Source organism: Pan paniscus, chromosome 12 (genome assembly GCF_029289425.2).
Source record: "Pan paniscus chromosome 12, NHGRI_mPanPan1-v2.0_pri, whole genome shotgun sequence".
Lineage (NCBI taxonomy): Eukaryota > Metazoa > Chordata > Mammalia > Primates > Hominidae > Pan > Pan paniscus.
The window spans coordinates 87,274,067-87,295,832 of record NC_073261.2 but is presented as its reverse complement, the minus strand read 5'-3'; the positions used below and the strand labels follow the sequence as shown (position 1 = coordinate 87,295,832).

The window sequence follows — 21,766 nt, the reverse complement described above, 5'->3', positions numbered from 1 at the left end:
CAAAAACTTCGTTGTTATTTGAAACATAATTACAAGCAAAATGGGCAATGGAATGCTGTCTTATTTTCTATATGTGTATGTGTATATCATATTTTATGTGTGTATATATGGATATGCATAAATATATTATCTATATAGATACATAATATAGAGAGATATATATTTAAGATAGCTAGAGCAGTATGAGTGGTTTGGTAATAAGAAGGCTTAAATGAAAAACATTATGAAAGCTAAAAATAAATTGTTCAGCAAAGTTGCCTTTTATCTTTTATTTCTCATTTTCTTTGCACCAGTGGTATCGTCCTGTTAAAAATGCAGGAAACTGGCAGGGTGTGGTGGATCACACCTGTAATCCCAGCACTTTGGAAGGGCAAGGCAGGGAGATTGCTTGAGCCCAGGAGTTTGAGATCAGCCTGGGTAATATACCAAGACCTTTTCTCTACAAAAAATTAGCTGGAGCCGGGCACGGTGGCTCACGCCTGTAATCCCAGCACTTTGGGAGGCCGAGACGGGCGGATCACGAGGTCAGAATATCGAGACTATCCTGGCTAACACGGTGAAACCCTGTCTCTACTAAAAATACAAAACAATTAGTCGGGCGTGGTGGTGGGTGCCTGTAGTCCCAGCTACTAGGGAGGCTGAGGCAGGAGAATGGCGTGAACCTGGGAGGCGGAGCAGCTTGCAGTGAGCCGAGATTGTGCCACTGCACTCCAGCCTGGGCGACAGAGTGAGACTCCATTTCAAAAAAAAAAAAAAAAAATTAGCTGGGCGTGGTGGCATGTCCCTGTAGTCCCAATTACTTGAGAGACTGAGGCAGGAGGATTGCTTGAGCCCAGGAGGTCGAGGGTGCAGTGAGCCACGATTGCGCCACTCCAGCCTTGGTGACAGAGTCAGACCCTGTCTCAAAAACAAAAAAAGCAAGAAATATACAAATCTGAAAAGGCATATTCCTGATAACAAGATGAAAATAAGAAGGCCTTACTTAACAGGTTATATTTACACTAAGAATGTAGGCCAGATCAGATCAGCTCACTTAAAAAGTCCTTCCTTGCTGGGCGTGTTGGCGCACTCCCGTAATCCCAGCACTTTGGGAGGCCGAGGTGGGAGGATCACTTGAGCTCATGAGTTAGAGACCAGCCTGGGCAACATAACGAGACCTTATCTCTACTAAAAAAGTTAAAAATTAGCCAGGTGTGGTGGCACCCGCTGTAGTCCCAGCTACAGGCTGAGATGGGTGGATCACTTGAGCTGGGGAGGTGGAGGTTGCAGTGAGCTGTGATTGCGCCACTGTACTCCAGCCTGGATGACAGAGCAAGACCCTGTCTCAAAAAAAAAAAAATCCTTCCCGTGAACAAAAAACTATTGCTTAGATGTCATAATTCCTTATTAAATGGATGCTTCTACATAACTGAATGAGATTCTCTGGGAGTTTATGTGTTTCTAAGTGCGGAAGACTTTTAGACACGAACATAGGATATTATCATGTTTCTTCAACAACAATAAATCCTTAACTCTTGGTGCTGGACATAGAAAATTTCTGGAATAAAGTGTATTTGCAAAATTTGACAACATTCAGTTAAGTATGCCAGACATGGGAGCAGAAATGAGTTAATAAAATACTCTTTAATTTTTCCTGATAGGAATATCACTGATTGCGCCTTTTTGCCTAACAGTGATAGCCCTATGCTATTATTTTATATGAGTTCCTTGTTAGCAAACTAAAAGTACTTTTAAATATTCTGCATCATTTTTGATGTCCAGCATAAAAGGCACCTAATATGGTGCTGCAAAATTTATAATTTTAAGTATATATTTACAAATACATGTTTATACATATGTGTATATATGTATGTATGTCAAGTTTAGTTGGGAAAAAATATATATATGTATATACGTATGTATGTCAAGTTTGGTTGGGAAAATATCCCAAAGTAAATTCAGCTCAGTTATTGAGGAGTTTGCTTTGCTTTGTTGTTTTGTAAGAGATATGAAATAATATTAACTGAAAGATAATCTTTCTGCTCGTGTTTACAAACCAACCTGATTAAGATGCACTCACTAGTTTTGGGCTGTACAATTTCATAGAGGCCATGGATGCAAATGTTTGCAAGAGAGTACTGGCCATGAGCTATTCAGACAACACACCCAGGAGGATCGGCTTGGGTCATGAGATGACTTAGACAGGAGGAGAAAAGGATAAGGAATGGTGATATAGCAAAGGACAGCAGTCAATTATCCGAGGGCGTTACTGATGAGGATGGCAATTCCTTGTCATTGGTCCACTGTTTGCTATGTATTGGAATTTGTATGTAATTTTCTCTAGCTAGCTTTAAAAATAGAATCATCAATGCCTCATGAGACAGACAAAGGAGAGCCTGCCATTGAATCTAGAGATAAACCTGAACGACCTTTCAAGGTTCCCTTTCTACACCAATATAAAAACACAGAATAAGATACCAGCATTACTCAACAGACCTGGTTACAATAAGTATGAATTACAATGCAGGAACATATGTCATTTCTTACACAAACAGTGAGGCAGGCTATTTGATATTGCTTTAAGAAATTATGTGGTCAGCTGAAGCAAGATGACACATGTAAATCTTTTTCATAAATCAAAGTATAAGCTCACAAATTCTCCATATAGATAGCCTCGGGAGGGGCTGCTCTGATGAAATTGAAAATGTCTCTTCCATATGTGCAGTTTTAGGCTTTATAACATTTAAAGAAAATATTCTAAAAGATAAAGTTGTCATGTAAAAGCACGGGGAAAGGAATCAGCAATGATCAGAGCAAAACAATTCTAGAAGGCATCTTAATTTTCATATGGCTCATTTGCATTTGAAACACTGAGAATTCCTATCTCACTTGTACAAAATGTGTACATATTAAATTACTTTGCACTTGAAAGAACATTTTCCTAAATGTTTGGAAGGTGATCAAATTTTAACTGGAGGAGTTGTTTTCTTCCATCAGGTGTGGGGGAGATGTGGCTTCCTGGTATGAGAGGCAACAGTTGATTCTAATAGCAGAACAAGACAACAATAAGAAAGCAAATTGAAAACAATTCCTATTTGTACAGTTTGATTGAAAGATGATAAGACAAGCGGATACTTATGGTACAAAGATGTCAAAAGACATCAATTTTAAAATTAAGTAGGGTTACCTTTCCAAAAATTGAGATTCTCTGATACCTAAAAATTAGGTTCTATTACTTATTCTAGGATACCCATGGATATACTACTATTTATTTCAGTACACTTAATCTGAGTATCTAGTCAATACTTAAAAGGTAGATGCCCATCAGCTACTATACAATAATTCCAGGAGACTACATTGTACCCACCTCAAAAAAATTATTTGTTTTTTGGACACCATTTCACTCTGTTTCAGCCTGTTACCCAGGCTGGAGTGCAATGGTGCAATCTCGGCTCACTGCAACCTCTGCCTCCAGATTCAAGCAACTCTTGTGCCTCAGCCTCCCAAGTAGCTGAGATTACAGGTGTGAGCCACCATGCCCAGCTAATTTTTGTATTTTTGATAAAGACAGAGTTTCATCGTGTTGGCCAGGCTGGTCTTGAACTCCTGACCTCAGGTGATCCACCTGCCTCAGCCTTCCAAAATGCTGGGATTACAGGTGTGGGCCACCCACCTGGCCTCAAATTTTGAATAGCTAGAATATTGGCAGAATAGCAAAGGCTTAAAACCTCTTTACTATCAAATTTAAACATTATTTAGTCTTAAGGAAACTGCAATGAATGAAAAGACTTTTTTCTGTAACATTTATTTTCTGATATGGTAAAATATCTAGGATTCAGGTGTGTCTTCTGAAGGAACACCAGAACTTGAAAGGCACCCCTGTCTTTCTCTTGGCCTGGCTCCCTGGGCACCTCACTTGAAGGAGAGAGCTGTTTAGGACCGGCCTCGTGTAGGTGCTACAGGGGGACCCACCATGCAGAGGTGGATAGAATGCAGTTTACAGAGCGATGGAGAACATGGGCTGATCTCTGTAAATGAGATTCTCTAGGTGCATGCTGCCCTTTGTGTTTCTTTCCTTTTGCTGCCTCTGGGCCTTTTGGAAGGCCTTGTTCACAGTCCCTGATCTGTATCAGCTGGGTTGCAGGCATTGAAGGAAGGGTAGCACAGCTGTAAACCCAAGCAGAGAGGTGGAGCTGTGAAGGGAGAGCAGCACCCAACTCCCTCGAGGCAAGGCAAGGTCTGTGACAGATTCCCAGGTAGACAGTGATTAGGGGGACCAGGAGGCCAGCTGGGGCAGCTGACACTGTGGACCCTCCCAGGCCAGTGTAGGGGGGAATCCAGTGAGTTTTTTTTTTTTTTTTTTTTTGAGATGGAGTCTTGCTCTTGTCGCCCAGGCTGGAGTGCAGTGGCACGATCTCGGCTCACTGCAACCTCCGCCTCCAGGGTTTAAGCGATTCTCCTGCCTCAGCCCCCCAAGTAGCTGGGATTACAGGCGCCCACCACCACACCTGGCTAATTTTTGTATTTTTAGTAGAGATGGGGTTTTGCCATGTTGGCCAGGCTGGTCTTGAACTCCTGACTGAGTGATCCACCCGCCTCGGCCTCCCAAAGTGCTGGGATGTTTTTATTTATTTATTTTTATTATTATTTTTGAGATGAAGTCTCACTCTGTTGCCCAGGCTGCAGTGCAGTGACACAATCTCAGCTCACTGCAACTCTGCCTCCCGGGTTCATGCAACTCTCCTGCCTCAGCCTCCCAAGGAGCTGGGATTACAGGCGCCCGCCACCACACCCGGCTAATTTTTGTATTTTTAGAAGAGATGGGGTTTTGCCATGTTGGCCAGGCTGGTGTCAAACTCCTGACCTCAAGTGATCTGCCCACCTCGGCCTCCCAAAGTGCTGGGATTACAGGCGTGAGCCACCACGCCAGCTGAGATGTTTTTAACAGGAGAGTGTCCTTTTACACACAATTCACACTGTCTTTCAGATTGCTGCCTCAGCGATCTTTAATTTTTTTTGTTGTTATTTAAGTATAAGCTGCATTGGGCTTGATTTGCAAACATTTAATAGCAAAAGGTAAAATGGCCCATGTAATCAAAATATGGATACCTAGAGATTTTGGATACACAGAAATGATTTAACATTTCATCTTCTGGATTAGTTTGATTTTTCTCTCCCAACAAACTTCTATTTTAACTATTAAAAGGTTGGGAAAAGACAACACTTTCTTCCTTTATGGAAAACATGCTAATGAGAAGACAAATGACTGAAAATTAGATTGAAGATGAAAGATTAAGCAAACGCAAACTGTGAAAATTGCTAGCCTCTGATGAATTGGAAATTACCAACTCAGTTTATTATTAGGCAATGTTCGTCTACTTATTTATTTTAATAATATTAGGGACCTTCTCTGTGTCAGATACTGTTTTAGGTGCCGGGTTTACAAGGTGAGAAAAAGCCCTGAACCAAAACAAACCTATTTCCATGGAGTTTACGATTTAACTTCAAAGTTTTCTGAAAGCAAGTGAAGGACAGTCACCTGATAAACTGCAGAATTAATGTTTGTCATAACAGTTACCACACTGTTCTGCAATATTGGCCCATTGGGTAGAATTTGGTTCCCAGATGTCTGGGTTTCATTCCTTTGTACCTGGCAGATCTTGGTTTTGAGAAAAAGCCTAGGAAAGGCAGACTTAGGTGCCTGCTGTGGGTGAAAAGATGGAAGAGTCAAGTTACCTTTATTGCACATCTGGAGGCTACAGAAAGGCACTTGGATTCCTTTGCAATGCTGGCAAAACTCAGTCCTGTTGGAATCAGCATTTTATTATATGAAGTTGTTATATTACGGGTATACGATCTTGTGGGTGGGATATCCAATCAGAGCAGCCAAAGAGTTGCGTAACGATTTGATTCAGGTGTGTTTGGAATAAGATTTTTGCAATAATCTTGATATTTTCATAGTTCTATGGTTTTATTACATCAATTACCAATATTTATTAAGCTAGACAAATACAACTACACCAGTACAAATGAAAGGTCTTGGTGTCCACCTTGTCTCACTTTGAAAGGCAGACAAACAAAAACAAAAAAGGAATTATTTTTATAGCACTTTAACTTTTGAGCGGAAGTACCTGTTGGCGTCTTCTGTTTCTTCCTGCATTACGTGCTTTTCTTTTAATTTGGGCCTCTTGAAAAGAATCAAAGTAGGAGATCTCCAGGAGTTGGGAACAGGTTAATCTGTCATCTGGATTCATCTTCAGACACCCCTTTGGAGGAAGAGAATAGCAAAGAAGATGTTAAGGGAGGGGCTCATTTTGTTACCGTGCCCACAAACTGAATAACTTGCTAGGATAAATATGAGTTTAGAAAATCTTCAAGTTTGTGTATTATCAAGTAGTTGGAGCTTGCTAATAGCTAGGATTGCTCTTCTTTTTCCTACTTCAAAGTCTTTTGAGGGCAGAATGAATGGATGGTCAGTGTCTCTCTGAAAGGGGCCACCTGTAGATCTGGTGTTCCCACCAATGACATTTTAAAATCACTGCTGAAAGCAAATCGTTTATAGCAGTCTGCAGAGTGTAGTCCCTGGACTAAAAACATCAACGTCGCAGGAACTTGCTAGAAATGCGAAGTCTTGGGTCCTATACCCCGCCTGCCAAAGGGAATCGAGGCACTGGAGATGGGGCCCGGCAGTTTGTGTTTAAGAAGCTCTCTGGGTGATTCCGATGCCCATATGCTCAGGTTTGAGAACCACTGGGTTAAGGAGATGACTGAGGAAGTGAGAACCTCAGTCATGAGAATGAACCTAAAACAAGGAAAAATTGACTATATATTCATATAAAAATAACTACAGGCAAAACAGAAAAGGTAACATTATGACCCTTCTATATTTGAGACCATTAGAAGCCTCTAGGTCGGCTTCTGAGAGTGGGGAGGAGTATCACAGCAGAGGGGTCAGTGGGGGTCCTGACACAAAGAGGTTTTCTCTGAGAAACACTGATACTCCAGCCAGACAGTGGGACTTTGCCCATCAATAAACACAGATTATGATCCATAAAGAGCAGCTTTAAGCCAGACCTGGTGGCTCATGCCTGTAATCCCAGCACTTTGGGAGTCCAGAGGTCTAGACCAGCCTGGGTAACACAGTGAGACCGCATCTCTCCTTTATTTACATTTTTAAAAGGAGCAGTTTTACAATACACAGGCACAGATGACCTGACAATTATTGCCTTCCATCATAAGAGAGAAATAAGGCTCACCACCATCACAAACATTGTTTTGAGGCATTCTCAAGCCCAGACAATTGCGTTGCCTGAGGCTGCCCCAGCCGGGCACTGCCCTGTGGTGTCTGTTCCTCCCTGACCCCAGCTGACCTCAGATCTCTGAGATCCCTGAAGCTGCCTGCCCCTAAGCAGTGTCACCTGGCCCTTGGCGAGGGATCTGATTAGTCCTGTTCTTCAAGAAACAATCCTGCTCAGTAAAACTAGACTTACCGGTCCCTCCATGTCAACTGCCTGGTCCAAGCAGATGACCCCTAATTAATGACCCATGCCATATATCAACTCCAGCTGCTGCTGGAAAAACATTCTCCTCAAATCCTAGTACTGTTAGGGCTACAATCAGGAGAGAAAGACTTTTTTTTTTTTTTTTTTTTTTGAGACAAAGTCTCGTTCTGTCACCCAGGCTGGAATGCAGTAGCGCCACCTCGGCTCACTGCAAACTCCACCTCCCAGGTTTGAGCGATTCTCATGCCTCAGCCTCCCAAATAGCTGGAATTACAGGCATGCACCACCATGCTGAGTACATTTTTGTATTTTTAGTAGAGACAGGTTCACCATGTTGGCCAGGTGGGTCTCGAACTCCTGACCTCAAGTGATCTGCCCGCCTCGGCCTCCCAGTGCTGGGACTACAGGCGTGAGCCACTGCACCTGGCCAGAAATACTATTTTGAATACAAACTGTGATAGTCTCTATTTCTTTAACACTCTATTCTGGCTTTTGCTTCCACTGTTCCATTAAAGTGGCTCTTGTTATCAATACCTCTGACCTCTACTTCCATATCCTTCAACGCATTATATATTTTGAATTCTCTCTCATCTCAATAGTATTAGACACTACTGACCAAGCCCTCCTTGAAACTTTGTTTCTCTTTGGCTTCTCTAATCTCTCACTTTCCTTGCTCCTCCCTCCTGGCCACTCCTTTTCAAACCAGCCTTTGCTAATTTATCTTCTTCTCTACTATGTTCTCCACTATGGTTGGATAAAATTCCTCAAGGCCAAATCCTAGCCACCCCTTTTTTTCTCATCTGTTCTTGGTTTCTAGGTGATCTCTTTGCTGCCTATGGCTTGAATTATCAAAGTTTACCAGAGATTTCCACATCTACAATTCCATTCCAGACCTCCCCTATGAACTCCAGACCTGCAGGTGCAACTGCTTACTTAACATCTGCCTCAAGGTCACTGTTATGGGTTGAGTTGTATCGCCGCAAAAATATGTATGTTGAAGTTCTAACTCCCAGGACCTCAGAATGTTACCTTATTTGGAAATAAGGTCTTTGCAGATGTAATTAGTGAAGACAAGGTCATAATGGCATGGAGTACACCCCCAACCCAATTACAATTGGTTTCCTTATAAGAAGAGGGAAGATGGTGTAGACAGACACACAGAGTGAATGCTATGCTATGATGGAGGTAGAAATTGGAGTTACATTGTCACAAGTCAAAGAATGCCTGGGGCTACAAGAAGCTGGAAGAGGCAAGGAAAGAACCTTGCCAAGAGTTTTCAGAGAAAGCCCAGACCTGCCCATACCTGAAAAAGCAATACAGGCACTGTACCCTTGCCACCTCTTCTACTTTATTCCCCATATATCAATGATAATTAAGTCCTATCGGTTTTCCTTTCAAATATATCTTGAATTTATTCACGTTGATTTTATTTTATTTTTTTTTAGAGATGAGGTTTCACTGTCACCCAGGCTACAGTGCAGTGGCATAATCATGGCTCACTGCGGCCTTCAGCTCCTGAGCTCAAGCAATCCTCCCGCCTTAGCCTCCCAAGTAGCTGGGACTAAAGGCAAATGCCACCATGCCTGAATAATTTTTATTTATTTTTTATGTTTTGTAGAGACAGGGTCTGACTTTGTTGTCCAGGCTGGTCTCAAATGCCTGGGCTCGAGTGATCCTCCTGCCTTGGACTCCTAAAGTGCTAAGATTACAGGCATGAGCCACCATGCCCAGCCTCATTCATGTTTTCATATGGGCTTTCAAAACTATTGAAATCTAGTCCATCACTAAATACCTATGAATTTTCATTTTAAAGAACATTTTTAGATTCTTAGAAGACACTGCTAATGCTGAGCTCTCTCCACGGAGTCTGAGCTGGAACAATGTCCTGCTTAATTCTGAAGCATTGAGATGAGCTGAGTAGAATTGAGGCTTCTGAGTCCTTGCCTGCCTGGATTAATAACTTTCTGTATATCAAGAAGCTGAAGAATTAATCAGAGGTGTTCCCTGTAGATGTGCTCCTAACCCAGAAAACACCTGGAAGATGAGAGATGAGAAATCAAAATGGTAAAGTCCAAGTCAGGATCCTTTTCTTAAATCCAAACTTCAAATTTCACAGAAAACGCTCTGATAAAATTTCTAATAGTCTATAGTCTTCTTCTTGATGGACCAGCTGAAGCTGATATAGTGATAGGATCGTCATGACTATGGAAATAAATGAGTAATAAATAAGAAAGACTGTGCTCATGGTCTCATTTTAAACCTAATAAAGAGAACACAGAAGACCTGCCATAGATTGGCCACTGCATGCCACCACTCTCCTTGACTCTGCCATTGCCAAATACGCCATCCACCTGAGCAGTCCCTGCATAGGTTATGATTCGGTCCCATGGGATAAACACCAGTTATGGTAGCCAGTACTTATTTGCGGTTAAAGATGTCTTGGGCTGGGCACAGTGGCTTACGCCTGTAATCTCAGCACTTTGGGAGGCCTAGGTGGGCGGATCATGAGGTCAGGAGATGGAGACCATCCTGGCCAACATGATGAAACCCTGTCTCTACTAAAAATACAAAAATTAGCCTGGTGTGGTGGCGTGTGCCTGTAGTCCCAGTTACTCGGGAGGCTGAGGCAGGAGAACCACTCGAACCTGGTTGGCGGAGGTTGCAGTGAGCGGAGAACTCCAGCCTGGGCGACAGAGCAAGACTCTGTCTCAAAAAAAAAATGTCTCAATTGCAAAGAATTAAAGTCTTCTCTCATCTAATATGGGGCAGGAATCTATAAGATAGGGTGTGGTCCATGAAACAGCACAATCCTTGATGCACTGAGAGGATTCTTGGGTCTTAGGTTGATACTTATGGGTCTAAATAAAATAGTCAAGTAACAAACCTAGATTCATCTAAAACCTTAGGCAGCCAACCAGGGCTCTTCATCTTTGGAGATGAGGACAGGGAACTTGTCCTACATCTTGCAGTTTTCATGCCCCAGAGTTGCTTTCCAGGGAACCACAGGTTGTCTCTGGCTTCCATCTGAGAATTCGTTGGGCTTGCAGTGCTTGATGTCTCCCTTCTCCCTTGCAGGTTTTGCTAAATTACAAGTGGGTCAGAACAACCTGTCAAGAACAAGGTCAGGGAACTGGGCTTCTAGGACAGGACCTGCTGAGTGCTGGGTGAAAGCAGGTCTGGGCAGTAAGATAGGGTAGATGGCAGCTGAGGTCAGGTGGAGCAATGGTATGGGGAGTCTGAGAGCACAGGGGTATCAGGCTCTGACTCTCAGGAGGACTTAGGTTGAAGCACTCCAGCACTCTGGATAGCACCATGGCAGTGACCAGCACTCGCACAAAGGCTGGTCTACAAAAGTTGACTCTAGGTCATCCAAATGGCCCCACCGTCTAGATCAGATGAGTCTCAAACTGAGCTGTTTATCATAATCACCTAAGGGCATGTTTAAAGATACACATGCCAAGGTCCCACTCATGAAAATTCTCCTTCTGAATCTGAGGCTAGATACTGGAATCTGTATTTTTCAAAAGTTCCCAGGCCATTCTGATGAATAGCCACATTTGGAAGACACTACTGTAGACAGAACTTAATTGATTGTCAAAGGTAGATACCCTCTCTGGTATCCTCATACCCTTTGTCCAATGAGCTTTTGGTATACACAATGTATGGCAGGGTCACACACCTTCTAGTGTGGCGCCATTTGGTCAAGCATGAATGGCAGACTAGGCATAGGTAAGTTTCTTCTGCTTTTTATTTGAATCTGTCCTTGGTTTGGCGTCTCTCTTGGGCCTAGTGCAGGAGCTAGGTCTGGTGTCTGCATGGCTCTGATTTTGCCTCATCTACTAATGTTAATAGATATGTTAGAACAATTACTGCTTAAACCAATGATGTCCCTTTAACTGGAATTGTTTTATAGTTCTTTATCATTTTCAATGACTACACCCTATTTTGGCATTATTTAATCCACTGTCCACCCCTCCTCAAATTACCAGCTTCAGTCATTACAATTTATAGCTAATAAGAGTTACAATTGATTCTTAAGTACCTTCATGAAGTTCAGAGCCACAGGATGAACATCTGAGAACTTTTCCTCAAGAGTTTCCTGAAAAACAAGGTTAAAACATTCAATATTACATAAGAACAAAGTAATATGTGTGTGTATATATGTGCGTATGTATGTGTGTGTGTGTGTATTTAGAGATACTGTCTCCCTCTATCTCCCAGGCTGCAGTGCAGTGGCATGATCATAGCTTACTTTAACTTTGAACTCCTGGGCTCAGGAGATTTTTCCACCTCAGCCTCCTAAGTATCTAGGACTACAGGTGGGTGCCACCACACACAGCTAATTTTTTATTTTTTTGTAGAGATGGGGTCTTGCTATGTTGCATGAGCTGGTCTCAAACTTCTGGCCTCAAGTGATTCTTCTGCCTCAGTCTCCCAAAGTGCAGGGATTATAGGGGTGAGCCAACTCACCTAGCCTATATTTTGAATATATTAGTAATAACAACACTTTAAAGAAAGACTCTCTAGTAGGTTCAATAATTCATTTTAAATATATATATATACACACATATATATACATATATATGTGTATATATATACACATATGTATATATACATATATATATATTTGAGACAGAGTTTCTGTCGCCCAGGCTGGAGTGCAGTGGCAGCACGAACAAGGCTCACAGCAAGCTCCGCCTCCCGAGTTGATGCCATTCTCCTGCCTCAGCCTCCCGAGTAGCTGGGACTACAGGTGCCCACCACACGCCCGGCTAATTTTTTGTATTTTTAGTACAGACGGGGTTTCACCATGTTCGCTAGGATGGTCTCGATCTCCCGACCTAGTGATCCGCCCGCCTCGGACTCCCAAAGTGCTGGGATTACAGGTGTGAGCCACCGCGCCTGGCTTTAAATATATTTTTTAAATCACACTTTTATATAATTGTACACTGTATGTAAAGATCTGAAATACATAAAACTGAAGTTAATTTTCTTAATTTCACAATGTCTTGCAGTTGATGCTGGGTAAATGTGGGTCCCAAATGCTCCCATCTGAAATCCTACAACAGTGCTATAAAATCTGTGCCTGATCTACTTCTAAGGATGCTTTTGAGTATTCATGAAAATACATTGGACTACATGCATAAGAGCACTACAGAAATCAAAAGAATGAAAAACACAACATTCAGAATGATGAGGAAAGAAGGGGATGGAGATGCCTGAAAGATAGTGGTGGGAAACTTAAGACACTTAAGTTTGTTGTAGTTTATTCTTTAAACACACGTTATATAAATATTCCTTTGTAACCTTTAACCTTGCAGTTCAACCTTTAACCTTATATTACATTTGTTAAAGGCTTTAACAAAGACAATAAAAAAGAAAACCAGTATATAAATCAAGATATTATATGAAATAATTGATTTAAAATGAACAGGGTGTCTAGAGATGGTTGGGACCATTTGGACCTCAGGTTATTTGGACAGTTCACATCTATCATAGATCATGGTTTGCCTTCTCAGACTTTGCCCCATCCCCGCGTGGCTCTGACTCCAGCATAGTTGGAGTGTGGACACATGCTTCTCTTGACAGTTTTTTCTTTTACAGGCAGATTCTGGACCATATGGAGCTTTAAAGAGCATAGCCTGAACTTAGGTAACACACACAGGAAGTCAATGTCTACAGAGAGCAAGAGAGAGAGTCAAATAGTCATTGATATGTTTTCAAATAAAGGCAAAGACCATTGCAAGAGTAGAGAGATGATCCCTGTGATTTGGAGTTTAATAAGTACAATGGGGATCATTTTGTAAAACAATCTCCCATGTAAAAATATATGTTGTGAAAAAAGCTTTTGATTGATTTGAGCTTTGTTTTACAAGCCGAAAAAATTTTAAATGCATTTTTTTCAAAATAAAGAAGACTACTATAAGTAGTCTTTATGAGAATATAATTATTTAAGGGAAAATTCTCCTAAGTCTTTGACCAATGGATTAAAAGTATGTAGTATCTAAGATACTAAATATATTTTCACTTTAAATTTAACATTAATTTTTGAATAGATAAGACAAGTAAACATTTAAAGCATTTTTCCTGGCTCATTGTAATGTAGTTTTTATATAGTTTCTTCAATATGTGTGATATGGTTTGGCTCTGTGTCCCCACCCAAATCTCATCTCAAATTATAACCCCATGTGTGGAGAGAGGGAGGTGATTGGATCATGACGGGGGTTCCTCCACGCTGTTCTCATGATAGTAAGGGAGTTCTTATGAGATCTGATGGTTTTAAAAGCGGCAGTTTTCCCTTGTGCCCTCACCCCTCTCTCCTGCCGCCTTGTGAAGAAGGTGCCTGCTTCCCCTCCTGCCATGATTATAAGTTTCCTGAGGCCTCCCCAGCCATGCTGGACTGTGAGTCAATTAAATCTCTTTCCTTTATAAATTACCCAGTCTCGGGGAAGTTCTTTACAGCAGTGTGAAAATAGAATAATACACTGTGCTAATATGTCACAAGGAAAACAGAAGCCAAAAACACAAATATTAAAAAAGAAACAGGCCAGGCATGGTGGCTCATATGAGTAATTCCAGCATTGGGGAGGCTGAGGTGGGAGGATCACTTGAGTCTCGGAGGTTGAGGCTGCAGTGAGCCATGACCTTGCCACTGCACTCCAGCCTTGGTGACAGAGTGAGACATTATCTCAAAATAAATAAATAAATAAATAAATAACAACTACCTCTTTAAAGAAAGCCGCAACACAAGTAATAAAATATTCAAAACAGAGCAGCTTACCATGTCTTCTGGCTCAGGTATACTGATGCCATGGAAAAACCGGTTACTTTTAAAGATTGATTGATGTCTTGGGATTAATTTTCCTGTAAAATACAAACCACACAATTCATCATAAATTTGGCAAAGAATAATCAAGTGTTTAAATGGTTAATGCCTGAAGGCCAGGCATGGTGGCTCACACCTGTAATCCCAGCACTTTGAGAGGCTATGGCAGGTGGATCACTTGACGTCAAGAGTTCGAGACCAGCCTGGTCAACATGGTGAAACCCCGTCTCTACTAAAAATACAAAAATTAGCCAAGCGTGGTGGTCCATGCCTGTAATCCCAGCTACTCAGGAGGCTGAGGCAGGAGAATCGCTTGAACCTGGGAGGCAGAGGTTGCAGTGAGCTGAGATCATGCCACTGCACTCCAGCCTGGGCGACAGAGCAAGACTCCATCTCAAAAACAAAACAAAACAAACAAACAAACAAAAAACAAAAAACAGGGTTAACGCCTGAAGTGCAGGTGTGAAAGAAATATTGTGCCTGATTGTTCCCTCCAGAGATGAGAGGAATGGGATTCTGCAGACGCATGCCTTCTCAGGTAAGGCCAGTTCTCCCAAACCAGTCTCTTTGTCACATGTGGTCACCATTGAGCCTCCATCAAAAGGTGAAGGCTGGGTGCGGTGGCTCACGCCTGTAATCCCAGCACTTTGGGAGGCCGAGGGAGGTGGATCACGAAGTCAAGAAATCGAGACCATCCTGGCCAACATGGTGAAACCCCGTCTCTACTAAAAATACAAAAAATTAGCTGAGTGTGGTGGTGCGCACCTATAGTCCCAGCTACTTAGGAGGCTGAGGCAGAAGAATCGCTTGAATTTGGCAGGCGGAGGTTGCAGTGAGCCAAGATCACGCCATTGCACTCCAGCCTGGCAACAGAGTGACAGTCCGTCTCAAAAAAAAAAAAAAAAAAAAAGACAAGGTGAGAGAATGGTACTATGGTCTTTACACACATTATCTCATTTAATCTCATAAATGAGATTTTATGAGACTTCATCTCATAATCTCACAACAATAGTTGTTATTATTTTTTCAGACAGGGTCTCTCTCTGTTGCCAAAACTGGAGTGCAGCGGCACAATCATGGCTCACTTCAGCCTCAATCTCCCAGTCTCAAGCAATCCTTCCACCTTAGCCTCCCGAGTAGCTGGAACTACAAGCATGCGCCATCATGTCCAGCTAATTTTTAAAAATTTTTTGCAGATATGGGGTCTGCCTATGTTGCCCAGCCTGCAGTAGTTGCTATTTTAAACCCCCATTGTGCCAATGAGGAAAATGAGGCTTAGAGAAATTTAATAACTTCTCCAAGATCACACAGTAACTTAACAGATCCAGGATTTAAACTCAGGTATGTAATGTAAATTTTCCAGAATCTTTTTAGGGAATGAATCAGACAAACAAAATGTGGCCTGCAGTGGTACTCTACCCCACATTTTTCATGCTGCAGAATTTTCCATAATATGTTGGAACTGACCAGGGAACTGTCCAGCAGCCATGCTGCCAGGAGAGCCTGTGGGAAGGAATTAACAAATTCTCATTTTGTGTGTAGAGGTATCACTTTCCTTGCATCCATGCTGTTGGCATGAAGCTGTGGCTCACTTTTCGGGTTATGCTGACACATAATGAAAGCTCACGAAAGAAACCCTTGCAGTCTCATTCCTATTCTGCACTTACCTGGCTATATGACTTCAGGCCAATCATGGAAGCTCCCTAAGCCTCTGTTTCCTCGTTTATAACACAGGCACAATTAAAAACATTATAACTTCCTTAACAGGTTTTTCTTAAGACTGAAAAAGATGATGCGTATGAAAGTAATTTGTAAATTCTTCAGTACTATACAAAGAAGATGTGTTAACATTATTCTAAACTTCAGCAGCCACCCCTAATCAGGAAGTAAAATCAGACTCTTAAGCTCTCGGGCAGGAGTCTGCCAAACTATGACCTGCAGGCCACATCTGGCCTACTGCCTGTTTCTGTACAGCTTGTGACCTCAGAATTGGTTTTACATTTTTAAGCAGATTTTTAAAAGTCAAAAAAGATTTTTTGATATTGTTGCATGTGAAAACTACAATAAATTAAAATTTCTGTGTCCATAAATAAAGTTCTATTGGAACACAGCTATGCTCATTTGTTGACATGCTGTGTATTGCTGCTTTTGCACTACAATAGCAGAGTTGGGGAACTGCAACAGAGGCTGTACAGCCTGCATAACCTAAAATATTTACCATATAGCTTTTTATAGAAACAAATTTGCTGATTCCTGCTCTAGAGTAAAGGGGGGAACCTCTTTTACAGTGGACAGAAATTGCATTTGATCAAATATCTTAGATTAAGCTCTAGGGAGCTGACTCATATCCTTATCCCTATCTTAGTCTGATATGGAAAGTAAATGTATAGTTTATTCCATGGCTAATTGACTTTTCCTGCAAAGGGATCTGAGAGCTCCCTGAGAGGAGTTACGGTTCTGCATGTTTAGAAAAGGATTGGGCTTTGGCTACAACCCAGACCTGAGAACAACCATCCTGAGTGACACTTTGAAGAAGCAATAAAACTCTTGTGTTTTATTTTTATTTATTTATTTTTTATTATAGTAACATATGAATGCTATAACAATTCAGCAACTCTGTTGCCATAAAATGCAATTCATACCTAGTGTTCTGATTATCAGATAAAGTTGGTCCACATCTGATTTTCCAGGCCACAGTGGCTGGCCTGTCAGGAGCTCTGCAAAAACACAACCAATAGCCCATATATCGACTGAAGAACCATACTAAGTATCTCCCACAAGAAGTTCAGGAGCTCGGTACCATCTCGTAGCTACATAATCGGTGTAGGCATCTCCTGGAACTGCAAATGCATCAATCAGATCAGGTAAGTCAATTCTCCCAACATGTGAACTGCTCCCAAGAACACATCAGGCATTCAGGCTGCAATAACCATCAGAGGCCATGATACTCTTAAGGGTTAATGCAGTGAGGCAGTAATTGAGGAAACAGTTACTGTGCATTGAGATAGTAAATTTGACATTCAAGAGCACTTTAGGTAATTAACATCTCTTACTACTCCAAACTGGGGTGGCGGGTGGTGTGATAGGGATGGGGGGAATGAGAATTTCTGGAGTGTGACTTTAAGTCTAAACCGCATTGTTGGTTTCCACTTTACCATCAGCATGGTGGTTGTTGTGCGCTGAATTGTGTCCCCTCCAAAGATAGGTTGAAGTCCTAATTCTTGCTACCTGTGAATGTGACCCTATTTGGAAATAAGGTTTTTGCAGATGTAATTAATTAGTCAAGATGAGGTCATATTAGATTAGGGTGGACTCTAAATCCAATGACTTGAATCCTTACAGGGATGCAGAGACATGGAGAATGCCAAGCGATACTGGAGGCAGAGATTGGAGTGATGCAGTTGCAAGCATAGGAATGCCAAGTTTTCCCACATCCATCAGAAGCTGGGCTAGAGGCCGGGCATGGTGGCTCATGCCTCTCATCCCAGCACTTTGGGAAGCCAAGGCAAGCAGATCATTTGAGGTCAGGAGTTTGAGACCAGCCTGGGCAACAAGGCAAAACCCTATCTCTACTAAAAATACGAAAATTAGCCAGGCATGGTGGCACGTGCTTGTCATCCTAGCTACTTGAGAAGCTGAGGCAGGAGAATCACTTGAACCTGTGGAGGCTGCAGTGAGCCGTGATCATGCCACTGCACTCCAGCCTGGGCGACAGAGTAAGACTCTAACTCACACATATACAAAAAAAGAAGCTAGGATAGAGACATGGAAGGGGCCTCTCCTAGAGCCTTTAGAGGGAATGTGGCCCTGCTGAAACCTTGATGGCAGATGTCTGGCCTCCAGAATTGTGAGAAAATAGATTTCTGTTGTTTTCAGCCACTCAGATTGTGGTAATGTATCATGGCAGCCCCAGGAAACTAATGCAGCACTAGACAATTGCATAAATTAATTTTTCTATCCAAATGTGACCCACTGTGACAAAGACCTCAATTTGACTCCTTGTACTATATATGAGTCATGTGTGGTATGTGATAGACAGATGACAGAGAGCTAGGTGCACCCTCACTGCCCAGCCCTGCCCTATGCCACAGGTGTGGACTGCCTGGACCCAAGGCACCTGCCTCCAAGTGGGTGGAAGCCAATCCCAGAATCATCACAGGACCCTGAACGATCAGGAGCCGTACAAATGCATTACAGAGGAGGAACAATTGGAAAGCAGCCCGACTTGCAGAGATGAGGTAATGGGCAATTCTCCTTAGTAAAGTCGTCAGGTAGCCCCAAAGACACTGCCACAAAAGGCAGCTCAGAAAATAGCGGCTACAGCTCTGGTCAGCGAACAGTCCTCATAGGAGTGGGAAAAGGAAATAATCTTTACTTGCTCATTGCTCTTTTATAAAGTTATATAAACTTTTGAAGGATAAAAATTAATAAATGCCATAATGGAAATTTGGAAAATGGAGAATAAGAAGGAAAATAACAACCACTAACAATTTTCACTATTCACAGGCTAAGTCAGCTGTTTTATTTGTTTGGAACATTTTTCGACTTAAAAGTCATATATGCTCACTGCAGAGAACACGAAAAAATACATAAGGAAACAGAAAGAAGGTAAATATACCCAAGTTTTACCACCCAAAGGTACTTTGTGTTAATCTTTTGGTGTATTTTGTTGGAGTCTTTTTCTTATTTACAGCATAGTTCTGAGTACCACTTTTTTGGAGGCAGGGTCATGCTGTCCCCCAGGCTAAAATGCAGTGGCACAATCATAGCTCACTGCAGCTTTGAACTCCTGGGCTCACACAATCCTCCTGCCTCAGCCTCCTGAGTAGCTGGGACTATAGGGGCTTGAAACCATGCCTGGTTAATTTAAAAAAAATTTTTTTTTTTTTTGTATAGATAGAGGTCTCACTATGTTGCTCAGGCCTATACAAGTACTTTTGATCATACTACATACACAATTCTGTGTCCTGATTTTTTTCATTGAATTCTATGCATTTATCATGTTATTATAAACTCTTCCTAAACTTGAGTTTAATGGCTGCATAACAGCTTACCAAGTGCATATGACAGGATTTACTTTACCTTCCCCAAATTTTCCAATATTTTGTCACTATAAATAACACCACATTATTTTTCAATAATCCCTGCACAAAGCTTTTTCTGTATTTAGAATTATTTCAAGGCCTGGCACAGTAGCTCACGCCTATAACCCCAGCACTTTGGGAGGCCAAGGCAGGCAGATCGTGTGAGCCCAGAAGTTTGAGGCCAGCCTGGGCAACATGGTGAAATCTTGTCCCTACAAAAAAAATAAAAAAATCAGCCAGGCATGGTAGCATGTGCCTGTGGTCCCAGCTACATGGGAGGGTGAGGCAGGAGGATAGCTTGAGCCTAGGAGGTTGAGGCTGCAGTGAGCTAAGATCATATCACTGCCCTCCAGCCTAGGCTACAGAGCGAGACTCCATCTCTAAAAAAAAAAAAAAAGGAGCCAGGTTTGGTGGCTCACGCCTGTAATCCCAGCATTTTGGGAGGCTGAAGGGGGTGGATCACTTGAGCCTAGGTATTCGAGACCAGCCTGGGCAGAATGGCGAAATCTCTCTCTGTTAAAAAAAAAAAAAAAGAATTATTCCTTTAGGATGATTTTCTATGAGTGGAATTATTAGACTGAGAGGTGTAAACATCATTTATAAAATTATTATTATTATTATTATTATTACTGTTTTTGAGATGGAGTTTCGCTCTTATTGTCCAGGCTGGAGTTCAATGGCACAATCTCGGCTCACCGCAACCTCCACCTCCCGGGTACATGCGATTCTCCTGCCTCAGCCTCCCAAGTAGCTGGGATTACAGACATGCGCCAACATGCCCGGCTAATTTTGTATTTTTAGTAGAGACGGGGTTTCTCCATGTGGGTCAGGCTGGTCTCGAACTGCCTTGGCCTCCCAAAGTGCTGGGATTATAGGCATGAGCCACTGTGCCTGGCCCGTTTATAAATTTATGTTCTTTGTAGAAAACTTGGAAAATACAAAAAAGCATAAAGAAGAAAATAAAACATCACCCATCACCCAGAGAGAAACCAAGTGAACCTTTTGGAATAGAATTGGGACCAGTCTGTGTGTGCAGCTATGTGTTCTTTTTCACTTAGCCCCATGTTGTGAGCTGTAGCATTTCTCATGTCATTAAAATCCTTTAAAAATACATTTTTACAGTATTAAGTCAGATAAATTCTTTAGCCATTTCCTTATTTCTGAATGACTGGGTTCCTCTTAATTTTTTTCTCAGTAATAAATGGTTCTACAATGAACATTATGTTGTATTACTTTGGGGGGTAGTATCTTGGATTATGGGAGATTCCTAAAAGTGAAATTAAAGATACAAAGGGCACTTACTGCGTTCTCAAGAATTTGTTCGAAATTGTGTTCCCACTAAAAACAATCTTGTGAGCTCTCAGTAGTTATTGTTTGAAAAATCTGGCTGGGCACGGTGGCTCACACTTGTAATCCCAGCACTTTGGGAGGCCGAGGTAGAAGGATCACTTGAGGCCAGAAGTTCGAGATGAGCCTGGGCCCCATGGTGAAACACTGTGTCTACCAAAAATACAAAAATTAGCCCTATCAAAAATACAAAAATACAAAAATTAGTATATCTGTCGTCCCAACTACTTGGGAGGCTGAGGTGGGAGGATTGCTTGAGCCCTGGAAGTGGAGGTTGCAATGGGCTGAGATAATGCCACTGCACTCCAGCCTGGGTGACAGAGTGAGACTCTGTCTCAAAACAAACACACACACAAACAAACAGAAAATACTCTGCCAGCTTCATTGGTGAAGAGTAGTATTTTAATGTGCATTTATTTGATATCAGTGAAGAGGAAGATTATTTCATGTTTTTAGCCTTTTCTTTCATCTGTGAACTGTCAATATCTTGCTAATTTTTCTATTCAGGTTTTCTTTTAAACCAATTTATATAAGCTCTTATCTATCAACCTATTACCAATTTTGAAATATTCTCTCCTTTGGTTATTGACTTTAAAATTTTTATCTCTCTGTGTATATCTATATATCTATATACAGGAGGAGCTTAAATTTATTTTGTGGTAAAATACACATAATATAAAATTTACCATTTAACCATTTAAGAGTGTGCAATTCAGTGGCATGAAGTACATTCGGTGTTGCACAATCATCACCACTATGCACCTCCAAAGTTTTTTCCATCATCCCAGCCTGAAACTCTGTATCCTTTAAACAACAACTCCCCATTCTCCCTTCCCCCAGCCCTGATAACCACTATTCTTTTTTGTCTCCATGAATTTGACTATTCTAGGTAGAGCATGTAAATAGAATCATACGATATTTGTTCTTTTCTGTCTGTCTTATTTCACTCAGCTTAGTGTCTTCAACGTGCATCCATGTCATAGCATATATCAGAATTTCATTTCTTTTTGAGTAATATTTCATTATAT

At 41.6% G+C, this 21,766-nt stretch overlaps 1 protein-coding gene across 1 annotated transcript in view; it reads right to left on the bottom strand.

The window, feature by feature from the left end:
- Nucleotides 1–5,470: 5,470 nt before the first annotated feature.
- CDKL4 (cyclin dependent kinase like 4) overlaps nucleotides 5,471–21,766 on the bottom strand; it is a 64,621-nt gene continuing 48,325 nt past the window's right edge. The window contains 5 exon segments of the mRNA XM_055108036.2: nucleotides 5,471–5,683; nucleotides 6,111–6,245; nucleotides 11,524–11,580; nucleotides 14,263–14,345; nucleotides 16,950–17,147. Of these exon segments, the coding sequence (XP_054964011.1) occupies nucleotides 5,471–5,683; nucleotides 6,111–6,245; nucleotides 11,524–11,580; nucleotides 14,263–14,345; nucleotides 16,950–17,147 (686 nt within the window).